Source organism: Hippoglossus hippoglossus, chromosome 4, assembly GCF_009819705.1.
Source record: "Hippoglossus hippoglossus isolate fHipHip1 chromosome 4, fHipHip1.pri, whole genome shotgun sequence".
Lineage (NCBI taxonomy): Eukaryota > Metazoa > Chordata > Actinopteri > Pleuronectiformes > Pleuronectidae > Hippoglossus > Hippoglossus hippoglossus.
The window spans coordinates 7,365,070-7,389,904 of NC_047154.1; the positions used below are offsets into that span (position 1 = coordinate 7,365,070).

The window sequence follows — 24,835 nt, forward strand, 5'->3', positions numbered from 1 at the left end:
AAGGATACATAAATATAGCTATTTTAAGAGTTTTTATGTCAACCAACTAAAAGCAAAGTCAGTCCTAATATTACTGATAATATATTTAATTGAATTAGTTTATGGCCTGCTTTAATTGTTCAGTTTATCACTTCATAGGTAGATCTGGGATTGGTGACTGATCAAACAAATGACCTCATCTAAGATAGGAATTTCAAAGAAACTAAATAACATTTAAACTTCTTTTTCTTAGTTTTAATTATAAATCCAATTTATTTTTCAAGCATGTGTATCCCTTTTCTACAAACAGCATCCTATCTCAAATAAATGCTTTTTTGGGGTTTAAATATACCTGATGTGTTTACTTTTCAATTCAATGCACAAATGTAATGTTTCACTTCATTTAATATTTTCCAAATGCAGTAAAAGACTCAATTTGTAACAAAATCCAACATTACACCTGACCACATTACAGCATGTTAATGCAAATGAAAAACATATAACACAAAATAAAATTTGGACAAATTACTCATATTTGAATTATATTATTTGTGTACATTCAGACATCACTATACAGCAGTGGCAGAGGGCTGTGGCTACAATCTGGAACACTCAGTCATGGTGCAGCAGCTCGGGTCTCACTATCTGGTGTCGTCTCTGTATTTGTAGCCTCAGATGTGGAAACATTTATACACACGATTAGAGGACAGCAAGAACATACATACTGACATGTCTCTGACATTTTAACCTCATATAAACATGGTGTTAGCAGCCAAGAGTTTTCTACAAGTCACCACTGTCATTAGTAGTGACAAGATTTCAGGGACTATATGAAAATTACTGGGGTGGGAAGGAGGGATGCAGCTTATCGTTTTGTTTTAGTTTTTTGTTTTTTTAAACAATGACCTCCTCATCATTATTACTATTTCCTTTGGACACTCTCCAGTGAAGAAAGTGCAACAACTTCCCTCTCAGTATCTCAAAAAATGGACCTTAAAGTGACTATTTGATGGTGACGGTCCCTTGTTGCGTTTACAAGACAAGAGTTTATTTTTCATCCTCTGAGCAGCTCTACCTCTTCAGGGCAGACTTTCCACAATACATGTGGAAAGTTATTTTTATTGATCCTATGTGGTTGTAACAAATTTAGCAAGTTTAACATAAACTATATAGAAAGGCTTGAATAAAATAAAAATCTGGAGTAAGCAAATAAATTAAAGGCCCTGCCCACCCAAGTAAGTAATGATCCTTCCTTTAGTCTAAATAAAAGATTTAAACTAATAATTTGTGTACAGTCCCTGAAAATTTCAAAATAGAAAATTACCTTTAATTTACTCGTATTCTAAGGATCGTCTTCCATTTCGTGGCTGCAAGTGCAAACAAACTTGTGTTATTTTTATTGTATTATTTATGTTCAACATATCATCAAGGTGCTCTTTTTATTTCTCATCCTGACAGAAAAATGTTCATACCCGATAGAGGAAGTAACCTCTGCTCTGGATTCCACCAGGTCCCTGGAGTTCAGCCTGTGGAGACACAAGATCCACAGCATCTAACTTTAAGTGTCGCCACAACACTCCCACCAGCAGCAATACCCAACAACACACACACACACCTACACGTTCACATCTGGATTATCCAAAGCCAACTGTGTCTACTTTGTGAATGTCAGTGGTTGATAGCAATGAGGGATAAGTTCACCTGTCAGCTGCACTAATTTTAGACCATAATTGCTGCCAGTGTGGGGAAGAACAACAGATGAAGCTCATACAGAGAGTGAGCAGAAATGCCCCACATCAAACAGTGTTATTGACATGTAAGCTCAGGAAGAGCAAAACATATGTTGAAAGCAACTACAGAATGCAGCGCACGCATTTCAATATTTGCAAAAACATAGTGCTATACACTATGTCCTCTTTAAAGGCTGCAATTGTATTTCTATCCAACTGCTGCTTCTATGTTTTCAACCAAGGATGACACTCTAATTTATCATTTTTCATTTTTATTTAGAAATCAGTCAAAACATGAATTTATATCAATTTTAATGACATTATAATATAGCTTTTTGCATTTAGTATTGTTTATGCTGAAAAACAAAGCATCTTGATTTTGATAGCTTTGTTTCCGTCAATCAGATTATTTCATGAGACTGAAAACAGAAGATGGAGAGTGACAGGGGAACTGATGGGGGTCGTACGTACGTGCATCGAGAGTTCTCTCTCTCTTCTGGCACTGAGTTGAGAAAATAGACGGAGGAGAGGGTGCAACAGAGCGGTCTGACAAACACACACAGAGACAGAGCCACATAAACATGAATACAGTGCGTGTGTGTGCTGAGGCAAAGAGTGAAACTGTTATAGGTAACACAAAAGAACATGCAACACAGAGATGTAAACATAATACAAATGTTTCCGCAGGGCAGCAGTTTGTTAACTGCAGACTCAGGGTCAGTGTTTTCATAAACACGTAAAACATTATGCATTATTTCACATACCGGTGATGGACGAGAAAAAGACAAAATCACTTTGCATGTAATTGAGGGAATATGTTTTGTTGTGGCAAGTGAATGTGTGTCCAGGGATGTCCTGTGGGTTTGACGGCTCGGATGAGCATAACAGATAATAAACACTGATGACATGTAGTCATCACAGCATATTTCTTATGAAGTCTGATGAAACAGCGAATGTCAACATTTCCCTTTACTTTATCACAGCAGCAGAAAAGAACTGCTCTTTTCATCATTCAGTTTGACTTTTTAATCCATTGCGTGACATCTTAGTTTGAGTTTCAACCGACTGAAAATAGCCGCAGTGGGGGCAGAGTCGGGGATTTCTTAGGTCAAACAACTTATTTATTCAAAAACACACACAAACAAGCCCACACAGTTTAATGTCTCTGGTGGTCTCGTGTAACCATTTCAGGTAAAACAGTTTCCCAAAAAACTAAATCGTACTTACCCTTTTACTTTTTTCTTGCAATTTCAGCTCCTGAGAAGAAAACACAATATCATTTGGCTATGTTTGTAAGAGGGGAAATCTGTAGCACTTACGCTTCTGAGACTCACTAAATGTAGAATGTGTGAAATACCTTTGACTTCTGAACCAGCATCATGACACATAGCTCCCCTAAGGCATCAGATGCCTGGAATAAATACAAAATGGAAAATATGATTATAAATGATACTAAAAAATAATATATTGAGGGTGTCACAGGTCATCACATGTCACTCACCCAAAGCTCCAGGTCTGCAGAGAGGTAGGATGAGCACACAGCATCTATCTGTGGAGAGTCGGAGGTTGATATGATGAAAATAGGATTAAGAAAGAAAGAAAGGAAGGAAGAAAGAAAGATTGAGTACCTGGCTGAATAGCTGCCTCTGATCTGTTGTGGCCTTCTGAACTTCTGCTGGAGCACCTGTTGTTTCATGCAATAGAAAAACACACAAACACACACACACAATGAGCTAATTTACATCATCCTCACACACATTTACATCTGTCAACAACGGTATGTTTTCACTGACAGGACACTGATAATGCATGAAGCAGTAGTGCCTCTGCTGTGATGACGAACAGCTTCTCCTGTACGACCGTTTAGTGGAAGCTCTGCTCCGACATGATTGCAGTGGATGTCCATTAGCAGGGTAACAGCTTGGCTATTTAGAAGCTTGTGTTATTGTTCCAACATGTTGACATGAGATTACTGCCTGAGCTCGATTTTCATCAATTCATTGTGTTCCTGCAAAAACAACAAGTCAGCAGCATGCAGCCTACACACTGATGCTGAATCCCAAAGCTTACATGGACCAATGCAAAGATAACTTTGACTTTACGGGGAGTGAGAAGCGACTGGCCATCTACATATTCAAACATTTCCATCATCAGTTAGTAGACACGACAAATCAGAGGTTGAGAGATCATGATGGCATTTCTGGTTGAGAGTGTTTTCCAAAAATGTCTTGTTTGACATCAAATCGTTCAAGAATGACTAAATGACAATGTCACTCATGATAGTGATCCGGCTGGACAATGATGTACTGTTAACATGCAATCATTTTAAGGTAAAGATGGCGAAATATGATAAGCATAAATAAAAAACAAAAAATAGAGAGATGTTCCCTACTGTTAATAATTAGTAACATTTATAATTAATAATAGTATATGTTTCTACTGTTAAAAATAAAAGATGTACAAACACATATGAATTATGGTATTAAATGATAGGACAAAATTATATTAAGTAACAAAGTATAAGACGAAGAAAATATAATAAACATATACATAATTTGTACACTTTAGTTAGTGTGTTGGAATAAACTAAATTAAAAGCAACATTAGATAGATAGATAGGTAGATGGATAGATAGATAGGTAGATAGATAGATAGATAGATAGATAGATAGATAGATAGATAGATAGATAGATAGATAGATAGATAGATAGATAGATAGATAGATAGATAGATAGATAGATAGATAGATAGATAGATAGATAGATAGATAGATAGATAGATAGAGATGGATAGATAGATAGACAGATAGATAGATAGATAGATAGATAGATAGATAGATAGATAGATAGATAGATAGATTGATAGATAGACAGATAGACAGATAGATAGATAGATAGATAGATAGATAGATAGATAGATAGATAGATAGATAGATAGGTCAGATACTTTCACACGTGCAAGACCTTGAGAGAGTTTGATCTTCCACAAAGTTAGTGATGAAGTGAAATATACAGACATATAAGATGATATAAAGCAGAGTGTGGGACTCACTGGTGCAGACTGGTATGGTGAGGATGAGCAGGGCTGCCAGGGTGATGCTGGCCGTGCTCAGTGGACTCATGGCGCCGCCGCCGCTGCTGCTGCTGCTGCTGCTGGAGACTCCGCACTGCTCAGGATCACTTTGGCTCTGGAAGGTCCTCATCTCTCGCTCGCTCTCTCTCTCTCGCTCTGGTCTTTCCCTCATTCTCCTGTGTCTCTGTGGTTTTGTTTTGATTCTTGACTCCTTGCTCTTCTGAGAGTTACAGCCTCACGTCAGAGGAATATGAAGGCTCGTGTCAAAACACGCACCCGCGCTGACACTTGCTTGCGTCATTAGAGGCGCGTGAGAAGTTGGATGATGTGATGGATAGATTGAACGCTGGGTAAAGTGGTCACCAACAGAGAAATTAGTCTTATGCACATTATTATTTTCCTTTTCACGTTATTATCATTGAGTCCTCTTCTTAGTTTAGTTGAGAAAGTCCTATTGGCGGATCTAGGGTTTTCAAGGGCTATGAGGGTCCGCAATTTAAACAGATGGGGCAAATTATTAGTCCAACATCCATGAACAATTCCTGATTCAATAAGGTGCACATTTAAGTCTTTCCTTGTTTACTGTGAGCTCTATAACTTTGATTCAACGGCAAACGTCATAGAATATACTGTATTTCGACAATTGTTCCTTGTTCAAGCACATTGTGTTTTTAAAAAATACAATAAACAAACTTTACTTGGGCTATAGCATCTTTCAAAACACAGGTATGTGGTGATTTACAACTTAAAAATCTAAAATTAAGAACAAATTGCTTTTTCACTGTTTTTCCTACGGTGGCCAAGAGAGCTCAACGCATTGCACAGTAAAAAGAAAAAACAAGCAATTAGAAAAAACACGTGCAAATAAAGAAAAAAACGTCATCAATTTGAAGACACATGCGCTGTAAAGTTATTGAAGTCTGCTACTTGTCAATGGTTATGGAACTCCACAAAGCATTGAACTACAGCCAGGTTCATCACGTGTTTCTGTATTTGCATGTGTTGTGACTTGTTGCATGATTTTCATACTTTGCAGTGCGTTGAACCCTCTTGGCCACCGTAGGAAACAGTTAAATAGCAATTTGTCCTTAATTTTTTTTTTTAACTTGTAAATCACCATGTACCTGTGTTTTGAAAGATGCTATAACCAACATCAAGTTTGTTTATTATTTTTTTTGAAATACACAATGTGCATGAAAAAAGAACAATAAAGTTGTTTTCTTAATTTACACGTTTTTTCTACTTGCATGTTTTCTTGATTTGCAGTGCGTTTAACTCTCTCAGCCACCGTAGGAAACAGTTACAAAGCAAACAAGCAGAAACTATTCATTTTAATCTTAAATAATTCATCTTCAATTTGAAGATCACACAGCAATGGAGCACAAATACAGAAATAAAAAAAATTATAGATAAGAAGAGAGTAAAAAACGAGATCAAATCAAATATTGTAAAATGATCAAAATAGGAGAAAGCACACCCATAAAATGTGTCTTTAAGAGAGATTTAAAACAGGACAACAAGTTTGCCTCCTCAGGGAGACTGTTCCAAAGAAATGGAACCCTGACAGAAAAGGCCCGGTCGCCTTTGGTCCTCAGCCAGGAATGTGGAATGGTGAGTAACGTCCTCAGGTTACAACGGGGCCCATAGGGCGTCAAAAGATCTGAAATGTTCTTAGGATCAAGCACAGAATTAGGCTTTAAAATCAGAAATAAAATCTTAAATCCACAATTTAAAAGCCAGTGAGGGGAAGCTAAAATTATAGTACTTATTATAGTACCTATAGTAATTATAGGACAGGGTCACTTCAGGCTGCCAATCAGATTTCATCAAGGGCCAATGCCCCCCCTGGATCCGCGCCACACACACACAAAAATATATTTTTATCATTCAGCAATATACTGTGTTCCTATGTTAAAGCTGTGATGTATAAGGTAACACGAAGACAGTAACCTGACACCCACATGTAGCTTCTCTATCAATAAACTTCGTCAATTCTTACATTCGGTTCACTAAGAGGTGAAGCTTTTACAATTATGGATTATATTTATGACTATTATTGAAGCACCTTTCAACAACAATTCAAAAATGATTATAAGTCAAAAAGGAAAGAGGAAAGAAACACAACAATGGGATTTTAAAAAAGAAATGATAATAATACAACAATAATAATAATAATTTTACATAACAATTCTCAAAGACACTTGAATTGGTTAAAAAATCCTCCAATGCCATAAAGACCAATGATTATATATACAGGAAGCCAGTGGGGAGATTTGATAATAGGACTGATTTAGTCCACCTTTATCCTAGTGAGGACTATACTATACTATACTATACTACTATATATATATTTTCAAAGCTTGAAATTGGCCATGATTTTCTTTCTGTACACACATCAGGAACACATTTCTGTCCTCACCTCACTTGTGTTATCTCACGCCTGAGCCACATTGTAGTGATCAGTGGTTAGTTGCAATGCAATATTTTGTTTTAGAGACACCATACTATTTAGACTATATTATGAGATTTATTTCACTTTAGAACAATATTATTAACATTTCTTGCTTGGCATCCATCACAATGCCATATCTTTTTATGAATAAGACCAAATACTGATTTCACTGATTTGACACGGAGGCAAAAACTATATTACGTCATATTTACATCTATGACCCTGGTGAATTTAACATTAACAAATCTGGCGACTATGCAAGTACACAAATTTTGTTTTAAAGCAGGATTCAGGCTCTATATCAGTTTAATTGTATGAAATATTTCTTCATATACAACCTTTTTTCAACTTTTCATCCATACTATTATGTAAATTCAAATTATTAGATTTGAATTTATTAGAATGACTCATAATGGATCATTTCTGAAATTCCTTCTTTCATTAAAAGCTTATGATTTATTTGTGTAAGGCTGTGTGTGTGTGTGTGTGTGTGTGTGTGTGTGTGTGTGTGTGTGTGTGTGTGTGTGTGTGTGTGTGTGTGTGTGTGCATGTGTGTGTGTGTGTGCGTGCGTGTGAAGGCATTGATAATATCAATAACAATAATCAATTCTGATCTGTTGGAGTAAACCAACTTAGATGCCAAGTGCTTGCTCATTGGGGGAACTGTTGGTTGTTCTCCGATATCTTGTAACCTTACAATTTAAAGTGCCTTTAGATAATGTATGTTGGGATTTGACACTACAAAAAGATTGAATTGAATTGTAAGAAACACAACCACTTTTTCAGAATTTCACTTTGAAATAGTCATCTGAATAAAGGCCTTTTAAATATTTGCTAGAGTGCCTGGATCCATGTCCATGTCATGGATCTTTTTTATTTTACAACTGTTCCAAGGAGCCGCTTCATCCCTCGGAAGTGACTTTTTTGAGGGTATAATGAACTGAGTGATCTAATTCACTGAAGTCATCACACTCATCCACACCCTCGTCATCCTCCTACACTCATCTCTCAGTCTGCTTTCATGTTTACATGAATTAAGAACCAACAGTGGATGTCAATCCACAGCTCCACTTGCTCCACCATTCTGCAGAAGTCGTCAAATGTCATGACCTTAAAAGAGTTTTATTTTGTTATGAAGTTGACTGGCATTTGCGTGTGCTGGTCTAATTGGTTTGTTTGAGTTAAAACCCAGAGGTACTAAGGGAAGGTTATTGTCGGTGATTCACACACTGTCACACCTTGAGGACACAACGTAGATTACAGTCTTTGTTATGTTACTCTATTTCCAAAGCACATTCGAGACCCAGAAATTATTATTCAAGAAATCTCATAGAATTTGCTCCAGTGTTCAAATGATTTTCCCATAATTGCATAAAAAAAATATACCTGCAAGTCCAATAATTAAGGGTCCAGTGTATAAGATTTAGGTGAAATGGATCTATTGGCAGAAATTGAATATAAAATAATCCTAGTGATGTTTTCACTTTTGTGTTTCATCTAAATTGTACTAATTGTTGTTTTCTTTACCCTAGAATGGGCCCTTTATATATAAATACTTTATATTTACATTAGGAGCGGGTCCTCTCTACAGAGCCCACCATGTTTTTTTTACAGTAACCCAAACTGGACAAACCAAACACCTTTTGAGTATTTATGATGACAGAAGGCTGCCACAGGTTCTCTCTCATGTTTGGAGGGTGAGGTGAGGTGAGGTGAGGGGTATTCAGCTGCAACATGCAACTTTACCACTAGATGTCACTAAATTCTACACACTGAACCTTTAACATGAGCCATATAAAAACCTAAGTGTAAAAATTACAATTCAACATTTTGCAGGTAGGTTTTTACCATTGCACAGAGCCAAGCAGGAATTTCCTCTTCTTCCCCATACATTTGTTAAGCTAAGCTAACTGGTTCCCAGCATATACTGTATATTTAGATGGGTGACATGACTGCTCCCCAAAAGTGAAGCCAAAGCATCTCAATCGCTCCCTGGCTGCAGTGTTGGTCATAAATCCAGCTTCCACCATGTTAGTGGATGGGATATGGACCAAACAAAAAGTAAAAGTACGTCAATACATTTTTTTCTCAAAGATGGTTTCTGTCATTGAGATCAACTGATTTCTGCTACATCAACTCTGGCTCCAAATGTGAAAGATGGCAGCATTCATACCTGTGATATTTGGATTTATGCATAGTAGGAAGCGGATATGCATCTTTATTTACAGTCTGTGTTTCCTAGCAGTGGCTTCATATGTTACAGACAGTTACAAGTATGGTATCAAAGTTCTCATCAAACTCAACCAGAAAGCTTTTAACTTTCCTAAATGGTGAATTTAGATTTCAAGCACTGGAGCTGATGTTATAAATTAAAGTAGTGACTCAGACCCACCAAAGCACATCCATCCTTTATGTTTCCTTGCATGCCCTGACTGCTGTTCATGGAAACAAGTGGAAAATGAGAAGGGAGAGTCAGCTATTAACATGTCATATCCTCCTACAAAGACAATTAGTTAATCCTGTCAAATCTTTATTGTATTTCCAAATTGTTGGACTAATTACAATCCTGCATTGTAAACAGCTGCCTGAAGGTCGTGAACCCAACTTCCTGCATTTCATCTTTTTTATTCTCTTTCTATTTTGTGTTTTAAATGGAAAGTTACTGCCATGACTAAAAACTCAAAAATTGCAGAAAGGTCTTGGTGAATCGATATTGCTGTTAATAAGGATTAGACTATTCTGTTTAGATTATATTCAAAATATTCACTGTTAATATTCCTATGCTTAGATCGGGTTGCAGACTAACTCAGAAAGGGATCAGTTCAATATTACATGATGAGAAACAATGATTATTAACTTAAATTATACAACTACTGTGCAATCTTGGTGTAATGGAGATCCTTGTCATAAGTCATCATTTCCATTTTGACATCTGCTGTGAACCTCTAACTCATAATGCTACTTATGCTGATTGTATCAAGTAACAGAAATCCACTTAGATTTATTCTCATTTTACATTAGGTTTTGTGCAATTATGTGATACTGCATGGCTGTAAGCACCATTACATTTGATCAGTACACAGAATATCACTTTCTGTCTAAGCACATTCACAATTACAGGCAGAATTGGCTAAATGAATGTTTCCAAGTCTCTAAAAGACTTGGAAATCAAAGTACAGCGATTATGTCCAAAATTAAGCAAGGACACTTCAGCAGTCAGAGCTCTGCTCAATATATTGATAGGCTTTGTTTTTCTCTTCATGAAAACTACTCAATCGCTCGGCCACGGAACCCAACAGAATAAATCCCCACGTGTGGCTGCAGAGGGTGCTGTTGTTCAATAAAAGTTACATAGTGTTGCTCCACAAAAGTGAGGCCAAAGCATCTTGTTCACCACCTGCTGGCAGGCTGCAGAAAAGGCCATAAATCCTGCCTCCACCATGTTAGCAGATGGGACATGGACCAAAGTAAAAAGGCAAAGTACACGTCAAATACATTTGTCTCTATATATGAGGTCCAGTGTATAGAATTTAAAGGGATCTATTGGCAAAAATAGTATATTCACTTAACATATCATGCCATATTCATTGTTCTCATTAGTGTATAATCACCTGAAACTATGAACCAATGTGCTGTTGTTACCTTATAAGAAGCTCTTCATATTTAAGTGAGTCCTCTTCCACGGAGCCCACCATGAGTCTACAGTAGCCCAGAATGGACAAACCAAACACTGGCTCTAAAAAGGGCATTTGATGTTATTATGTTACGTGAAGGCCATTGTAGGTTCTCCTACAAGCCTGGTGGACACTCATTGAACCTTTAAAGCCATAGACACAATTTTCTAACTACAAATGTACTGAATCATAATTTCTGGTTGAAGTTGATGCTGCTTTATACTACATATTGTGAGGTGTTGGAATGTTCTTCTTTTTTCTTAGCTATTTACCTCAAAACCCACACTTTATTTGTCAATGTATTCATTGTTTTATTTAACAGGGACAGAGCACATTAATAAATGTTGCTGTGAATACACCAGAGTCACTTTCGCCAAAGGTCTGTTTTTCATTTTGAGTCCCTGAACAGATGTTACAAAGTCATCCGAAGGAAGTTTTTTTTTCATAACAAAAGTTATTGAAACCATTTAGAGGAAAGCTGGGGACCCATGAGACACTATAAATGAATTAGAGAGACATTTAATGGATAGTCAGACAAGTATAAAACCTGTGTTGTCTGGAATGAAATCCCACTGTGTCTTTGAATGTGTCTGCAGAAGCTTCATTTTAAACATTTGCTTCTCAGGTCAGAGTTGGGTGGAGTTGTCCTTGGAGTAAAGTCACAAGGTGACATTAATAGACCAGAATGGGACTTCAGAGAGCCCGAACCTCTAGATCAGTTCCCTAAATGTGCCTGATTTTTTTTTCCATCAAGATCCATGAATTATTCTCTCAGAAATTAGCGAAAATGTCAAAAGATTGAAGTGATAAAAACATTCTTGGATCCGTCCTCTGATCTGCATCTGCTCCAAAATCAAATGGGTTCTTCCCTGACCCATAACACATCCTTCCAACCAACCAACAAACAAGCAGACAGGGGTGAAAATATAACCCCCTTGCTGGTAGGAGGGAAATTACATTATATAAGAGTCATAATCAAGTGTGTACACATCCACACTGTCCTGAAAGGAGGCAACAAGTAAGAATACATTTTTAGGGCTTCAGCAAATAAACCGGAGGAGCATGAATATATTTTTTTTGTTATATTGAAGCACATATTTCTTTGCTTTAATACCAAATCAGAAAGTGTAGAAGAAAAAGTTTTAAACCCTCTGGTGCTCGTCGGCACAATCCCTATCTCCCTTTGATTGCAGAGTGGAGATAATGAGCCAACATTTTCTCTAATCATCAAGTGAATTTACGAGCAGCAACACAAATCATGCTTTATACACTTTCTCAAATCTGATTTTATTCTCAACTTATTTCGACTCATCATCGTCGACTTTAGCATTTCGAATTCATGCTTGTCTTCATATTCATTCATGATAATCCTCTCACATGCTCTCCCCTCTAATCCTCACCTAACTCTCACCCTACACTAACAGGAAAGCACTCTTGCCGGTGCGCATACATATACGCACTCTTTAAATTACATGATTGCTTTAAAACAAACTCGCACACATGATCGACCTCTCCTAACAAGCAGAGAGCTCTGCGCGGAGCATTGCTCATGTAATAGCGGCTCTCATGCTTATACTTCAGTTTGGAAACCCAGCATGTTCTTCTTTATGTGCAATTTGGCAGGAATGAGTGGAGGCCTCACCTTGGGATGAGGTTACCAAAGTGGGGAAAGAGTGATCACACAAGTTTTCATATAGGGGCCCATTACTGTGCTGTGCTGCTCGTACAGGGTCTTTGTATTGATGCAGTCAGGTGTCACTTATTGTAAGTATGAAAGCCACATGACGGGAGTCAAGGTATAAATACCAAAACAGTAGCTTAAGGACAGTGGAGTCACAATGTATGTAGAGAGTCATGTTTTGGTTTGCTGTTTGAGGCTTGAAAAAGCCCAAAACTGTGATCTCAACAAGAAGCAAAGTAATTCAGAGACGTTATAGCAATATACTTAAACTCAGCCTGTACATATGCAGATTTATTCATTTACAATACAACAATTATGAGTCAAAAACAACACTGATGCATGAAAGGCTGCACAAAATGCCATCCAGATAGCACCTCAAACGTTTCTGATTCCAAACAGAAATAGAAAATGCTATCAGCCTTTAATCACCCGTGTGAATGTCAAATTTAGATTACACAGATGCAATCACCGTCCCCTGACGCTGCAGCGCCGGCACGAAAAGCCCTTTCGTTGTGCGCGTCACATCTGGATGTCATCCGCCGTGCATGTCACTGGGGCTCCCTCATCAATGCACTGCCCTCCTGACACGACCAGTTCATTCAGTGGGGACATCTCTCACCTCCTGTGCAGCAAGTTTCTGCTCCTGTGACTAAATACTGTATCTTTTAATTTTCATTCACATGTTGCCACAGTCAAGCTAACAGGTTCTTCTGCAGCAGCTTTACTTCAATCCAGCCTGCGTGGAGTTATTGTTTTTGTTTCCGGATGTGTCAGCCTGTTGTAGGAACATCAACGTCAGCAGTGGATATACAGACCTTTGACATTCACAGAATATATGGAGTAAGTGCCAGAATAACATGAACTGCAGGTGAATCATGACAACGTAGCAAAACAGATATGATGAAAATAGATAATTAAAGCATGTGTGTGTTCTGTTTTGTAATATGTGCGTGTATGAGATGTGTGTGTGTGTTCTTATATTGTACATTACACATGCTGGATGAAAAAAGTGGCATTATTTTCATGGACATAGTTGCACAATCACAAGAAAAATGTCTGTATGAAATAACCTGAGGAAAAATATGAAAAGATTTACGTTAAACTGTTAAATTCAGATGGTTTAAGGTGCCTCCATGAGATGGAGAGTCCTATAGTATATATTCGAGGGTGAAATATCACTTCAATTTTATATCTCTTTAGACCTATACTTTAAAGACTTACTGTAAATTCCTCTTTTGGCAAAAATTAGCTATTGTCCTCTGTAATGTTTTATAATGAAGTGATAATTCATTCATATAATAATAATAATAAAACACTGCAGGCCGGAACTTATTTGTACAACAATGTGTGACACTCACATTGTACCTCAAGTCATTTTCCTCCTACCAATTTCTCATAGTTCACTTGTCTGACTCACTGTGTTGACACTGTTTGCTCTTTCTTATTCACTCTATGGACACTTTTATAGTAAGAGCACATAACAAATACATCATTGCAACACTGACAACAAACAGACACACACAACGTATAATAACACAACAAAAAAATGTATTTACAGATATGACAACTTGGACTAACAATGCCACCTGGTGTTCTGAAAAGATCATGCATGTGATCCACCAGCAGCTTGAGGTCACGTATGTTTGAGGATGAAAATGTAAAAACTATCAACTCAAAAACGACTTTGATCAAATATTTTGTTAACATTAATGAGAAACCAACTTTGTCTTGATAAAATGATTTACTTATTTTAAATAAAAAAGGGCTAAAGCCTAAAGACATGACATGATACATGTTTGAAAAGTTATTCAACAATAATGTGTAACTTTCCACCTCTACTGTTTTTATTTGCTGTCAATTGGTACTTCTGACAGTCGTGATTCACTGTTTGGATGAACATCATCTCATTCTGATCAAATGTGTGAAAGTCATAATTTAAGTCCATAATGTTCCTTTATCTCGATGTTAAAATCTGAGCCTGTCCCTCAGTAGAATACGCAGGGCAATCAACAGTATAAAAGTCCTAAATCTTGATTATGACATAAGGGCCCACTTCAAGACAACATTTTAAATATCTAATAATAAAGCAGGGTCCATCTTTATAACATGTAAAGCTCAGTTAACTCCCTGCGCTCCGAGTTGTTATCTGAGATCTCTCAACCAAACCTTACTGGTAGTTACTGGGTAGTTGAGGTTTTTACCATCAGGGCCCAAGTCTCCTCACCTGAGGACATTAGACTTCCTTCCACTTTATTTATTTTTAAATCATCGCATGAAACATATTTTCAAAAGGAAGCCTTTTAATGTCTAATTCTAAATGGTTTTAGCAGATTGTGTTGTTTCTAATATTTTCTTTTATGTTGTCTTTCTTATTTTGGTTTAGTTCTGTGTTGTTTTACTCAATGTATTTTTTAAAGCTCTTTGTAAACTTGTTTAGATAAGTGCAATAGAAATAAAGTTTTATTTATTGATTCTCTGTCCCTGTCTCAGTCTCTATCTCTGTACGTAACTTTGTACTTGTCTCTGTACCTGTCTCTATACCTGGTTCATCCCCTGTCTCTGTCCCAATCTCTAGCTCTGTCCCTATGTCTCTGTATGTGTCCCCGATCTGTCTCTATCTCTGTCCCTGCCTCTCAGTGTCCCTGCCTCTCAGTTTCCCTGTCTCTGTCTCTGTCTCTGTCCCTGTCCCTGTCTCTCGGTGTCTGTCTCTGTGTGGAGCAGACACATGATCAGTACTGATGTGGATGTGGATGTTGACAGTGTCGTCACCACGTGACAGCTCCGCCTGAGAACCCGGAAGGAAGAGGGCGGGGCTTTGCTCGGGGCTGGAGGATTGAGAAGACAAGGTAATGGCAACTCGTGATAAATGTATCCGTCAGAATACAAATATGGATCATTTTAATATGAAACACATCCCAGTGCTGTAGTTTACCTGATTTGTTGCGCCGTGTTCCATGAAGCTGACAGTAACAGAACTCACAGCAGCTAGCTCTTTCCAGCTAGCAGCAGCGTTAGCAGCCAGCAAGCTAACAGACAGAGGACATCGGTGCAGGACATTGGGAAGGGCCCGCTTCATTCCGTTTAGTCCAGTGCTTCTGTGGACATCACCGGAGCTGACTTTAAAGACATGTTCCTAACAGCTTGTTGTGGGGTCTTCACTGGTTTGTGGAGCTAACACCAACAGCCTATGGCAGCCTGTAAGCTAGCCGCTGTTAGACGAGTGTTCGATGGGCTAAAAGACGCAGAGCCAGTGTTTATTAGCTTTAAGATAACGTCCGAAAATATCTCCTAACATCTTATGAGTAAGTCCCGAGTCTGTCACGACCCTGATAACAATGGTTGAGTACATGTTGCCTCGATGTGTGGACTCATCTGGAGGATGAGTCACTTGTGATGAGCAGTGTCGCCTCCTCTGCTTTCATACATCTGTGAAGCCTGTACAGTGATTTCCCATAATGTCAGATAAATAATGCACATTTTTGTTTTTAAATGGTTATTTGTTCATATTTTATTATATGTTGCTTATTTTTTTTACACTTGGATATTTCTTTGTAAATCTATAACAGGAGAATATTTGATTTAAGGATGACACCTTACGTAATGTTGTGCTTGCACAGTGACAATAACGTTTTTGAATTGAAATGTGTCTTTGTTTACCTGCTGCCTGTCATGTTCTGTATCACAGTATCCACCATGACGGCCATCAAGCATGCTCTCCAGAGGGACATCTTCACGCCCAACGATGAGCGGCTCCTCGGCATCGTCAACGTCTGCAAGGCAGGGAAGAAGAAGAAGAACTGCTTCTTGTGTGCGACAGGTAAGTGGGTCATAACCACAGAAGCAGCTTTAAAAAACTGTTAAATCACAAAAGGTATGTGTGTCTGATACAATGTGTTTTTTTTTTCCTACCAGTTACCACTGAGAGGCCCGTCCAGGTTAAAGTGGTGAAGGTGAAGAAATCTGACAAGGGGGATTTTTACAAGCGACAGCAGACCTGGGAGCTCCGAGATCTGACAGAGGTGGATGCCAAAGATGCCAGCAAGGTCAGAAAATGACTGCATACCTTCCACCTTTTCCCTTTAGTTCACCCACAACAATGCATTGTGATGATGAACACATTTTCCCCCCTCATTCACTCCATGTTACTGTTCTCTTTTAGGAGAATCCTGAATTCGACCTTCATTTCGAGAAGGTGTACCGGTGGCTGGCCAGCAGCACGGCTGAAAAAAACTCCTTCATTTCTTGCATTTGGAAGCTGAACCAGCGTTATCTGAGGAAGAAGGTGGAGTTTGTGAATGTCAGTCCTCAGCTGCTGGAAGGTGTGGAAACTCTCTATCCTTAGCCACCCCTGTGAGCGCATGCCTCTTTTCATGATTTGATTACCTTTGCTTAAAGGTGTGTCTTTGACCTTGGTGTTTATTGGTTATGTTTGAAGTACTCTAATTTAGACCAGACAAAAGGACCTTGTTCGGCTTTTGGTTGATTTAATTTATTAATAGCATGTTTAAAGATCTCTTCTTTGTATCCTGGTTTGTGGTTTGGCTTTCTGTGTTAAATTCTCCTTTATTCTCACTTTTCTCTCTTAAACTTTCTCTGGCCAGAACTTCCTAAAGCGGAAGGTTGGTAGGACTTAACTTTCCCCTCTCCTCACTCCTCTCCATTGTATGCTCATGACCTCAGATCACCATTCTCATTAGAGATTCTCACCTTCTCAAAGCTCCTCCCGTTTGAACTATTTGTAAATAAGGATGGAAATTATTCTTTTTTTTTTTTATTAATAATGATCATAACCCACGATTAAGTCATATTGTTGCTTAACTTTCCACATTTTACTCGTTCATATCACCTTAATTCCCACGAATATACTGTTGTATTAATGATTGTATTCTGTAGTTAATGTGACCCTGAAATGTAGCTCTCAATGTTTCTCTGTCCAGAACAATATCAAATGTAGTTGTTAGTTCAGATGTTCAGCTTTAATTTGTTTTATAGAGCAGTCATTTTTTCAGGCAGAACAAATATACAGAGAAGTATATTTTACCAGTGAAAGCCCTGACAGAATGTGCATATACTTTCTCTTATAACCCTCTTTCCATTACCTAAGATGGTTATGGTTTTATGGAGTCATATAACCTGCAGTCAGATTTAACACTCAAGTTATATGTTAAGCCATAGTAGTAAATGAGTACAGAACTATTTAAACCTGTAGACTTAATTATTTTAAAATAATTAAGACTATGTAAAACTATTTATCATCAGTTAACTCGGTTAGCAAGAAGATTATTAAGCCTGATATATTGGAAGAGCTTTGTGTGTGTGCCGGTGTCATTTTCATGTCTTTTCATGTGTTTCCATGGGTGAAGAGTCGGTGCCAAGTGGGGAGAGCCAGAGTGTTGCCGGGGGTGATGAAGATGCTTTGGATGACTACCAGGAGCTGAGCACCCGTGAGGAGCAGGATATCGAGAGCATGATGGAGACGTGCGAGTACGCCATCTCCAATGCTGAGGCTTTTGCGGAGCAGCTCTCCAAGGAGCTGCAGGTTTTAGATGGGGTGAGAGAAATTATAATAAGAATGAAAAGTGTTGATCTTGGTTTTATTTCCCTTAGTGTTTTGGAAAGGAATATTTACTGGAACACAGAAACTTATTAACACAGTGTTCATTGTTTCCCGCTTTAAGGCCAACATCCAGTCCATCATGGCCTCGGAGAAGCAGGTGAATATCTTGATGCAGTTGCTGGACGAGTCTCTGTCAGAGGTGGACACCATTGAGGGCAAACTGAGCAGCTATGAGGAGATGCTCCAGAGCGTCAAGGAGCAGATGGACCAGATCTCCCAGAGCAACCGCCTCATCCAGATCAGCAACACCAACAATGGCAAACTGCTGGATGAGATCCAGTTCTTGGTGGTGAGGACACATTATAATGTCTTTAGCTGTCAATTCATTAACTCAAGTGCCATATTTAAGTTATCAGTTTATCTAAATACAGTTACCAGAGGTTAGTTTGCTTTAAAAATTAGTCCCCATCTTAATTTAGTTATAATCCTGTTTTAGAAAAGTGATATTTTTAATTTTTGAGCCTTTAAATGTACTGTTTACTAGATTACTAATTGTATTGCTAGATTGTTGGACTTTGTTTGATGACTGTAATGTGTGTGTTTCCTCATATAGAACTACATGGACCTGTCTAAGGGACACATCAGGGCCTTACAGGATGGAGATCTGACCTCCCCCAAAGGTATTGAGGCCTGCATCAACGCCTCTGAAGCTCTTCTGCAGTGCATGAACGTGGCTCTCCGACCAGGTTGGTTTGCAAATGAAGTGTTATGGACTACTTTCTGATCAAATAAGTCACCTAGTAGTTGTTTTTAGAGCAAATAATCAGATTGCAGTTATAATTCCTTCATCATAGGCCATGAGAAGCTGATGGCTGTGAAGCAGCAGCAGCTCCTGTTCGCTGAGCTGAGAGACACCTTTGCTCGGCGCCTCACCAATCACCTCAACAACGTGTTTGTTCATCAGGTAACACACACACACACCGATATTATATATATATATATATAGATATACAGATGTTATCTATAAAAAGTGCAGCTGTAGCAACAGCAAGTACAGAACACTATCAAGTAACAGTTTTAGCTGGTTGATAATTTGGATTCTCTTTGCCTCATTGAGCTGTAATAAAACAGAATCAGTTTTGTAAACCTTTGTTTTATTTGTTTTATTTAGCTTGTGTTTGCTGAATCAAAGGCCACACAATGATTAGTATGCTTAAACAAATATGTACTTCATAATTGTTTCTGCCACTTTACATACGGTATCTGCATATTGAAGTTGAGTAAAGGCAGCATAGTAGCGTGGAGTCAGACTTCGCTGTCCTCTGTTGGCCTCACACCTTACCATTGTGAGTGTGCTGCACCACGGAGGGCTGCATTCTGTCCTGTTCTTTTCCAGTCTCTCTCTCTCTCTCGCCTGCTGTCCCTCTCCCCTGTCCGTCTCCCCTGTCTCTCCTCATTGACGTCCTGTTTATCTGTAACTCTTTTCCTGGGCTTCCTCTGTGTCGTTTCCTTCCAGCCATGTGCCTCCTAATCTTGACTCTGCTCACTTTGAATCATCCCACTCTGCTCTCTGTCTCTGTGTCAGTTCAACCACTTCAGTCACTTCAAAATGACCATCCCTCAGTTCTATAGGTCCTCCTGTCTTTCACTTCCAGTGAGTACCCTCACAGCAACCCCCCTGCGTTCCCCCTCTTTGCTAATGTTTGACCTGGCATACCCCCCCTCCAACGACTTGAGACACCCTGGGCTCTTCCATCATCTCCTGCATGGGACATGTATCTAACTTCTCTCATATGACCTCAAAGCTGAAGAGGCACAATTCATCTTTTTCCTCATTCACCATCTGTCTGCTCTCTGCTAAGGATTATTTTGTTTGGGTGCTAACGTGGCTTTGTTGCAAAAGGTGTCATCATAAAATCCTGTGCCTGTCTGCTCGGTGTGCATGTCTAGTAAAGGAACTAGAGACTGAACAAGCTAACAATCAGGGGAAGTGAGGAGACCATCTGTATTGCAGTTGGAGTTTTGTTTTTCAATATTTTATTTAGTTGAGGCCAAAAAGTACTGGATTTTTTTAGTTGAACAATTTTTTTGTTGAAAACTTTTCATGGGAACGCGACATAAACTATCCTTGTATGTTTGTGGCAGGAAGCAAGATGAATCGTACTCATGTATGGTGTGTTTGTGTAAACAGAGAAAGATGGAAATTCAAAATTCTATTCAAAACAACTTTATTTGTCCCCGGTGAGAAATTCAAATGAGCGAATGAGACTAAATAGCAGTGGGTTTGTCAGTATTAACTCTTATTGAATATACTGCAAATTGTCTGTTCTTGCTTTGTCATCCAGGGCCATGACCAGAGTTCCACGCTGTCCCAGCACACAGCAGAGCTTACTCTGCCCAAACACAGCCCCCTCCACAGGGACCTGCTGCGCTACTCCAAGCTCATGGAGTGGCTGAAGAACACCCACAGGGAGAAGTACGAGGGTCTGTCAAGGGTCAGTTATATTAAACTAAAAAGATATTTAAATGAATATTGTATTTTCACACTGAAATCTGTGCCTTCCATCTGAGACAAACGTTATCATCTTTGTTTTTCAGACCTACGTGGATTATATGAGCAGACTCTATGAAAGAGAAATTAAAGACTTCTTTGAGGTTGCCAAGATAAAGATGGCGGGTACAACCAAGGAAGCAAAGGGCAAGTTTGGTAAGAACTGCAATTCAGACTTGTTGGTGCACAGATATGAAGCATGTTCCTCTTTTGCCGTAAATGTTATCAAGAGTGGGTTTTTTCTCGTAACATCTCCTTTTCTATTTTTCTTCCTCTTTACAACATGTAGTTCACTCAGGTGATGGAATTTTCACTGCATCTTTAGAATACTTTGTATTTTGTCCAATATTTGTATTGTACTGGCAGAGAGAAGATAATGGAATATTCATGTGTAAATATGGAAACAAGGCCTTATTCCTTTACAGCCTTTTCTAAGTCTGCAAACAAAAGCATATTTTCCCAAACGATTTTGCTTCCACTGTGTTCAAGTCTTGCTTCTTGTTTTGATAACATCTCCTCTTTCCTTTGCACGGAGACCTCACAGGCTGAATTCTGGACTCTTTAATATAAGACCTTTGTTGAGCTTTGGTTTTGGCAGAATTGTGGAACTCTGCTTTTCTGCACTATGTGTTGGCTTTTCCTTCTGGGAAAAAAAATAAGAATTTGTTTTCCAAAGGTTTGTCCGAACCTACGAGCATACGTACCTCGACGCACGTCAGCGTATATATGTGACTTTGTACATCTAACGTCTTGCCTCACTCCTCCCATGCTGCATGTTTTAAGCCTAACCTGTCTCTGTCTTTGATGCCTGCCTTTTTAACTGGCTGCAGCAACGCTTCCGCGGAAAGAAAGTGCACTCAAACAGGAAACAGAAAGTAAGTATGACTGGAAATATCTGGATAGTACAGCTACTCCATTGTTAATTACACACTCTGCTTCTCTCTTTCACTGTGCTACCCTGATAAACACTTAAAGCTTTACACACCATTACCTCACCATCTATCTGGTTGGTTTGTGCTAAATGTTCACAATGCTGCTTATGCATCACCAAATAATCTAATTCTATTGTAAATACCCACAAAACCTAACCCTTTATATCCATGTAATTTGTAGTCATTTGAATGATATTCACAAAATGTGGGCTCATTCTCGCTAAAAGTTTAAAATCTCACTGTGTGTCTGTTGTGCCATGTCAGGCCTTCATGGCAGCTCAGGGAAGCTGACGGGCTCGACCTCAAGCCTGAACAAGCTGACAGTGCAGGGCTCCAACAGCCGGCGCTCCCAGTCTTCCTCACTGCTGGATATGGGTAACATGTCCGCCTCTGATCTGGACGTGGCGGACAGGACCAAGTTTGACAAGGTGACGCTGCCAGAGATGCACAGATGTAATTAAGTTAGCTATGTGTTCACATGTTGTTCTGTACGAGGAGGTTAAACCAAAGGTGTTTTTTTTCTCTGATTAGATCTTTGAGCAGGTCCTCAGTGAGCTGGAGCCTCTGTGTCTCGCAGAACAAGACTTCATCAGCAAGTTCTTTAAACTGCAGCAGCACCCAACAGTTTCACCCCCGCTTGCTCAGGTAAATCTGGGATAACATATTGGAAAAGCAGCAACGAGAAGGTCACATAGAATGACTAAAACATTAATGGTACTTTACATCAATAGTTGCACTTGTGGGCTGCTGTCTGAAACCATGAAATAATACAGCAATAAAGTCTCTGGCGTGTTTTCAGTTACAGCGACAATCATGAACATGTCGGCATATATTAGATTGGGTTTGTCATGTTTTATGTCCGTTGTCCCGGCAGCCTGAAACCGAGGAATTAGATGGAGTCATGCTGTCAAGAGTGGCTCCCCAGGCAGAACACAGACACTCCTTCTCATCAGAGTGAGTAGTTGCTAACAGCTCTGTTGCAAATATCTTCAATATTACTCATTTTCTATGCAGTGCTCCCCTCACCTCTCGTTTCTTAGTACTAGGGCCGTCAGTCTTCCTCTATAATCCCAGTTAAATTCCTTCTTTTGTTGTTGTTAATATTCAAATGGTATTGGAATTGTTAATGACATTTTTTGTTACATATATCCTATTGTACCATGTATACTCAGGCCATCATGTTGTTGTTATATGTTCTGACCACTAGAGAGCATATCAGCAATTGGCTACTAATAAATATTTGCGATTACCAAGGGGTGATAGCTTTCTTCAGAAAAGTTTCTTGCCAGGTAACAATGAAAATCAGGCCGTGAAAATGATCTGTTGACAACATTCCAGCAACAGTACACCTTCCACCAGAGTAGCAATGTCTATATCTATAGAATATGGTTACAGAAACGTGAACGCATCATTTAAACTGTAGTGTTTTGGCGCTCTCTCTCTCTCTGAGTATGTGTGTGTGTGTCTATATCTCTGTCTCTGTATCAAGCCAACACATTTATCTATTTTACCACAACTTTCTTTCCCTCCTAGGAAAGACCTGGTGCGGCTGATGATGAATAAAATCTTCCAGAGCATCGAGACGGAGCTCAACAGTCTCATCGCTCTGGGTGACAAGATTGACAGCTTCAACTCTCTCTACATGCTGGTGAAGATGAGTCACCATGTGTGGACAGCTGAGAACGTTGACCCGGCCTCGTACCTCAGCACTACTCTGGGAAATGTGCTGGTCACTGTCAAGAGGAACTTTGACAAATGCATTGTGAGTGGAGTGCATATGACGGGGGGGAAATCCAATGCTTTCTTTTGGTCACGAAAGTAAAGTGAAGGTTCGATTCAGTGAAACTGTTTAATAATGAAAACCTCCTGTTTTCTTACAGTCTGGTCAGATCAGACAGATGGAAGAAGTGAAGATTTCCAAGAAGAGCAAAGTTGGTATTCTACTTTTTGTCACTGGGTTTGAAGAGTTCGCTGAGCTGGCTGAAACGATCTTCCGTAATGCAGAACGACGAGGAGATCTGGACAAAGCTTACGTCAAACTTATCAGGGCCGTCTTCATGAATGGTAAGACAACTCATCCACAACCAAATACTGATTGGCTTACTGGCCCAGAACTTCAAAATGTTCTGAATATTGATTGTCTGTCCAGTGGAGAAGGTAGCCAATGAGAGTCAGAAGACGCCGCGGGATGTCGTGATGATGGAGAATTTCCACCACATCTTTTCGACACTGTCACGACTAAAGATCTCCTGCCTGGAAGCAGAGAGACGAGAGGCCAAGCACAAATACACAGACCACCTGCAGTCCTATGTAATCAACTCCCTGGGCCAGCCCCTGGAAAAACTCAATGTAAGACCAACTGTCACGTAAAAGTAATCACAAAAAGTAGGTTACTGTAAAGTAGGTTACGTTAACTGTTTGCACTGTATTGCAGCATTTCTTTGAAGGAGTTGAGGCACGCGTAGCTCAGGGTGTCCGTGAGGAGGAAGTGAGCTACCAACTGGCCTTCAACAAGCAAGAGCTACGCAAAGTTATTAAAGAGTATCCTGGCAAAGAGGTAAAAAAGGGACTTGACAACCTTTACAAGAAGGTGGACAAACATCTGTGTGAAGAGGAGAGTCTGCTTCAGGTGAGAAAGTCTGAGTTTTAGTGGTGAAACCGCCCAGCTCATCAGTGGGGACACATTTCTCACCCTATTTCTGATTTTCTCCACCAGGTGGTGTGGCACTCCATGCAAGATGAGTTCATCCGGCAGTACAAGCACTTTGAAGATTTGATTGGTAGATGCTATCCTGGCTCTGGAATCACCATGGAGTTCACCATACAAGACATGTTGGAGTACTTCTCCAGCATCGCTCAGTCCCATTAGTCCAGCTGCTCTGCACTGTTGAATAGTGACTCACTACTGCCTCAAACTGGCTGAACGTACACTAGCTATTCCCTAAGCTGCCCGGCGTTGCTTTCTGGATGATGAAACATTTCCTCTATGTGTGTCGGTGTGTTCCTATGAAAGAGATCGGATGGTGATGCAGATATCTCTGCAGTGAGTGTGTGCCTGTTTCTGTGTGACTCAGCTATTCTAAATATTTCTTTGTTATATTTTTATTTGTGTATTCCACATGTACATAATAAATTAGCATCTGCCAAACGTCATTCTTTGTTGGGTCTGTGTTCATGATTTATTGATTTGTATTATTGTGTCATGCA

General features: G+C 39.2%; 2 protein-coding genes across 8 annotated transcripts; one reads left to right on the forward strand and one right to left on the reverse strand.

Moving 5' to 3' along the window:
- Nucleotides 1–446: 446 nt before the first annotated feature.
- nmu (neuromedin U) lies at nucleotides 447–5,042 on the reverse strand. 2 transcript variants are annotated; one of them, XM_034582943.1, is made up of 9 exons: nucleotides 4,761–5,042; nucleotides 3,338–3,393; nucleotides 3,211–3,258; nucleotides 3,067–3,120; nucleotides 2,937–2,966; nucleotides 2,181–2,255; nucleotides 1,452–1,505; nucleotides 1,304–1,346; nucleotides 447–649 (listed from the first exon to the last, which is right to left on the reverse strand). In XM_034582943.1, exons 1-8 carry the CDS (start codon nucleotides 4,951–4,953, stop codon nucleotides 1,311–1,313), a joined length of 546 nt encoding a protein of 181 aa, XP_034438834.1. In that variant the 5' UTR covers nucleotides 4,954–5,042; the 3' UTR covers nucleotides 447–649; nucleotides 1,304–1,310. The 2 variants fall into 2 exon arrangements, with proteins under 2 accessions (XP_034438834.1, XP_034438835.1); XM_034582944.1 differs by lacking the exon at nucleotides 2,181–2,255 and having other exon boundaries at nucleotides 538–649; nucleotides 4,761–5,038.
- A 10,294-nt stretch (nucleotides 5,043–15,336) lies between these two features.
- exoc1 (exocyst complex component 1) lies at nucleotides 15,337–24,781 on the forward strand. 6 transcript variants are annotated; one of them, XM_034583661.1, is made up of 21 exons: nucleotides 15,337–15,434; nucleotides 16,274–16,405; nucleotides 16,501–16,631; nucleotides 16,748–16,907; nucleotides 17,190–17,207; nucleotides 17,952–18,139; nucleotides 18,267–18,494; nucleotides 18,759–18,891; nucleotides 19,000–19,109; nucleotides 19,731–19,799; nucleotides 20,491–20,640; nucleotides 20,744–20,852; nucleotides 21,527–21,571; nucleotides 21,893–22,056; nucleotides 22,160–22,273; nucleotides 22,503–22,582; nucleotides 23,162–23,390; nucleotides 23,509–23,692; nucleotides 23,778–23,977; nucleotides 24,063–24,257; nucleotides 24,345–24,781. In XM_034583661.1, the coding sequence occupies exons 2-21, from the start codon at nucleotides 16,282–16,284 to the stop codon at nucleotides 24,495–24,497; spliced, it is 2,784 nt and encodes a 927-aa protein (XP_034439552.1). In that variant the 5' UTR covers nucleotides 15,337–15,434; nucleotides 16,274–16,281; the 3' UTR covers nucleotides 24,498–24,781. The 6 variants fall into 6 exon arrangements, with proteins under 6 accessions (XP_034439552.1, XP_034439554.1, XP_034439556.1 ...); XM_034583663.1 differs by lacking the exon at nucleotides 21,527–21,571; XM_034583665.1 differs by lacking the exon at nucleotides 19,731–19,799.
- The last annotated feature ends 54 nt before the right edge of the window (nucleotides 24,782–24,835 follow it).

Excerpts from the sequence above, each read along its gene's own strand:
- nmu (XM_034582943.1), bottom strand. The coding sequence starts at position 4,953 with ATGAGGGAAAGACCAGAGCGAGAGAGAGAGAGCGAGCGAGAGATGAGG. Across the intron at positions 2,967-3,066 it reads TGCTGGTTCAGAAGTCAAAG|GAGCTGAAATTGCAAGAAAA; the intron begins GTATTTCACACA and ends TTTTCTTCTCAG. Across the intron at positions 1,506-2,180 it reads AGAGAGAACTCTCGATGCAC|GCTGAACTCCAGGGACCTGG; the intron begins GTACGTACGACC and ends GTGTCTCCACAG.
- exoc1 (XM_034583661.1), top strand. The coding sequence starts at position 16,282 with ATGACGGCCATCAAGCATGCTCTCCAGAGGGACATCTTCACGCCCAAC. Across the intron at positions 20,641-20,743 it reads AGTACGAGGGTCTGTCAAGG|ACCTACGTGGATTATATGAG; the intron begins GTCAGTTATATT and ends TTTGTTTTTCAG. Across the intron at positions 20,853-21,526 it reads GGAAGCAAAGGGCAAGTTTG|CAACGCTTCCGCGGAAAGAA; the intron begins GTAAGAACTGCA and ends AACTGGCTGCAG.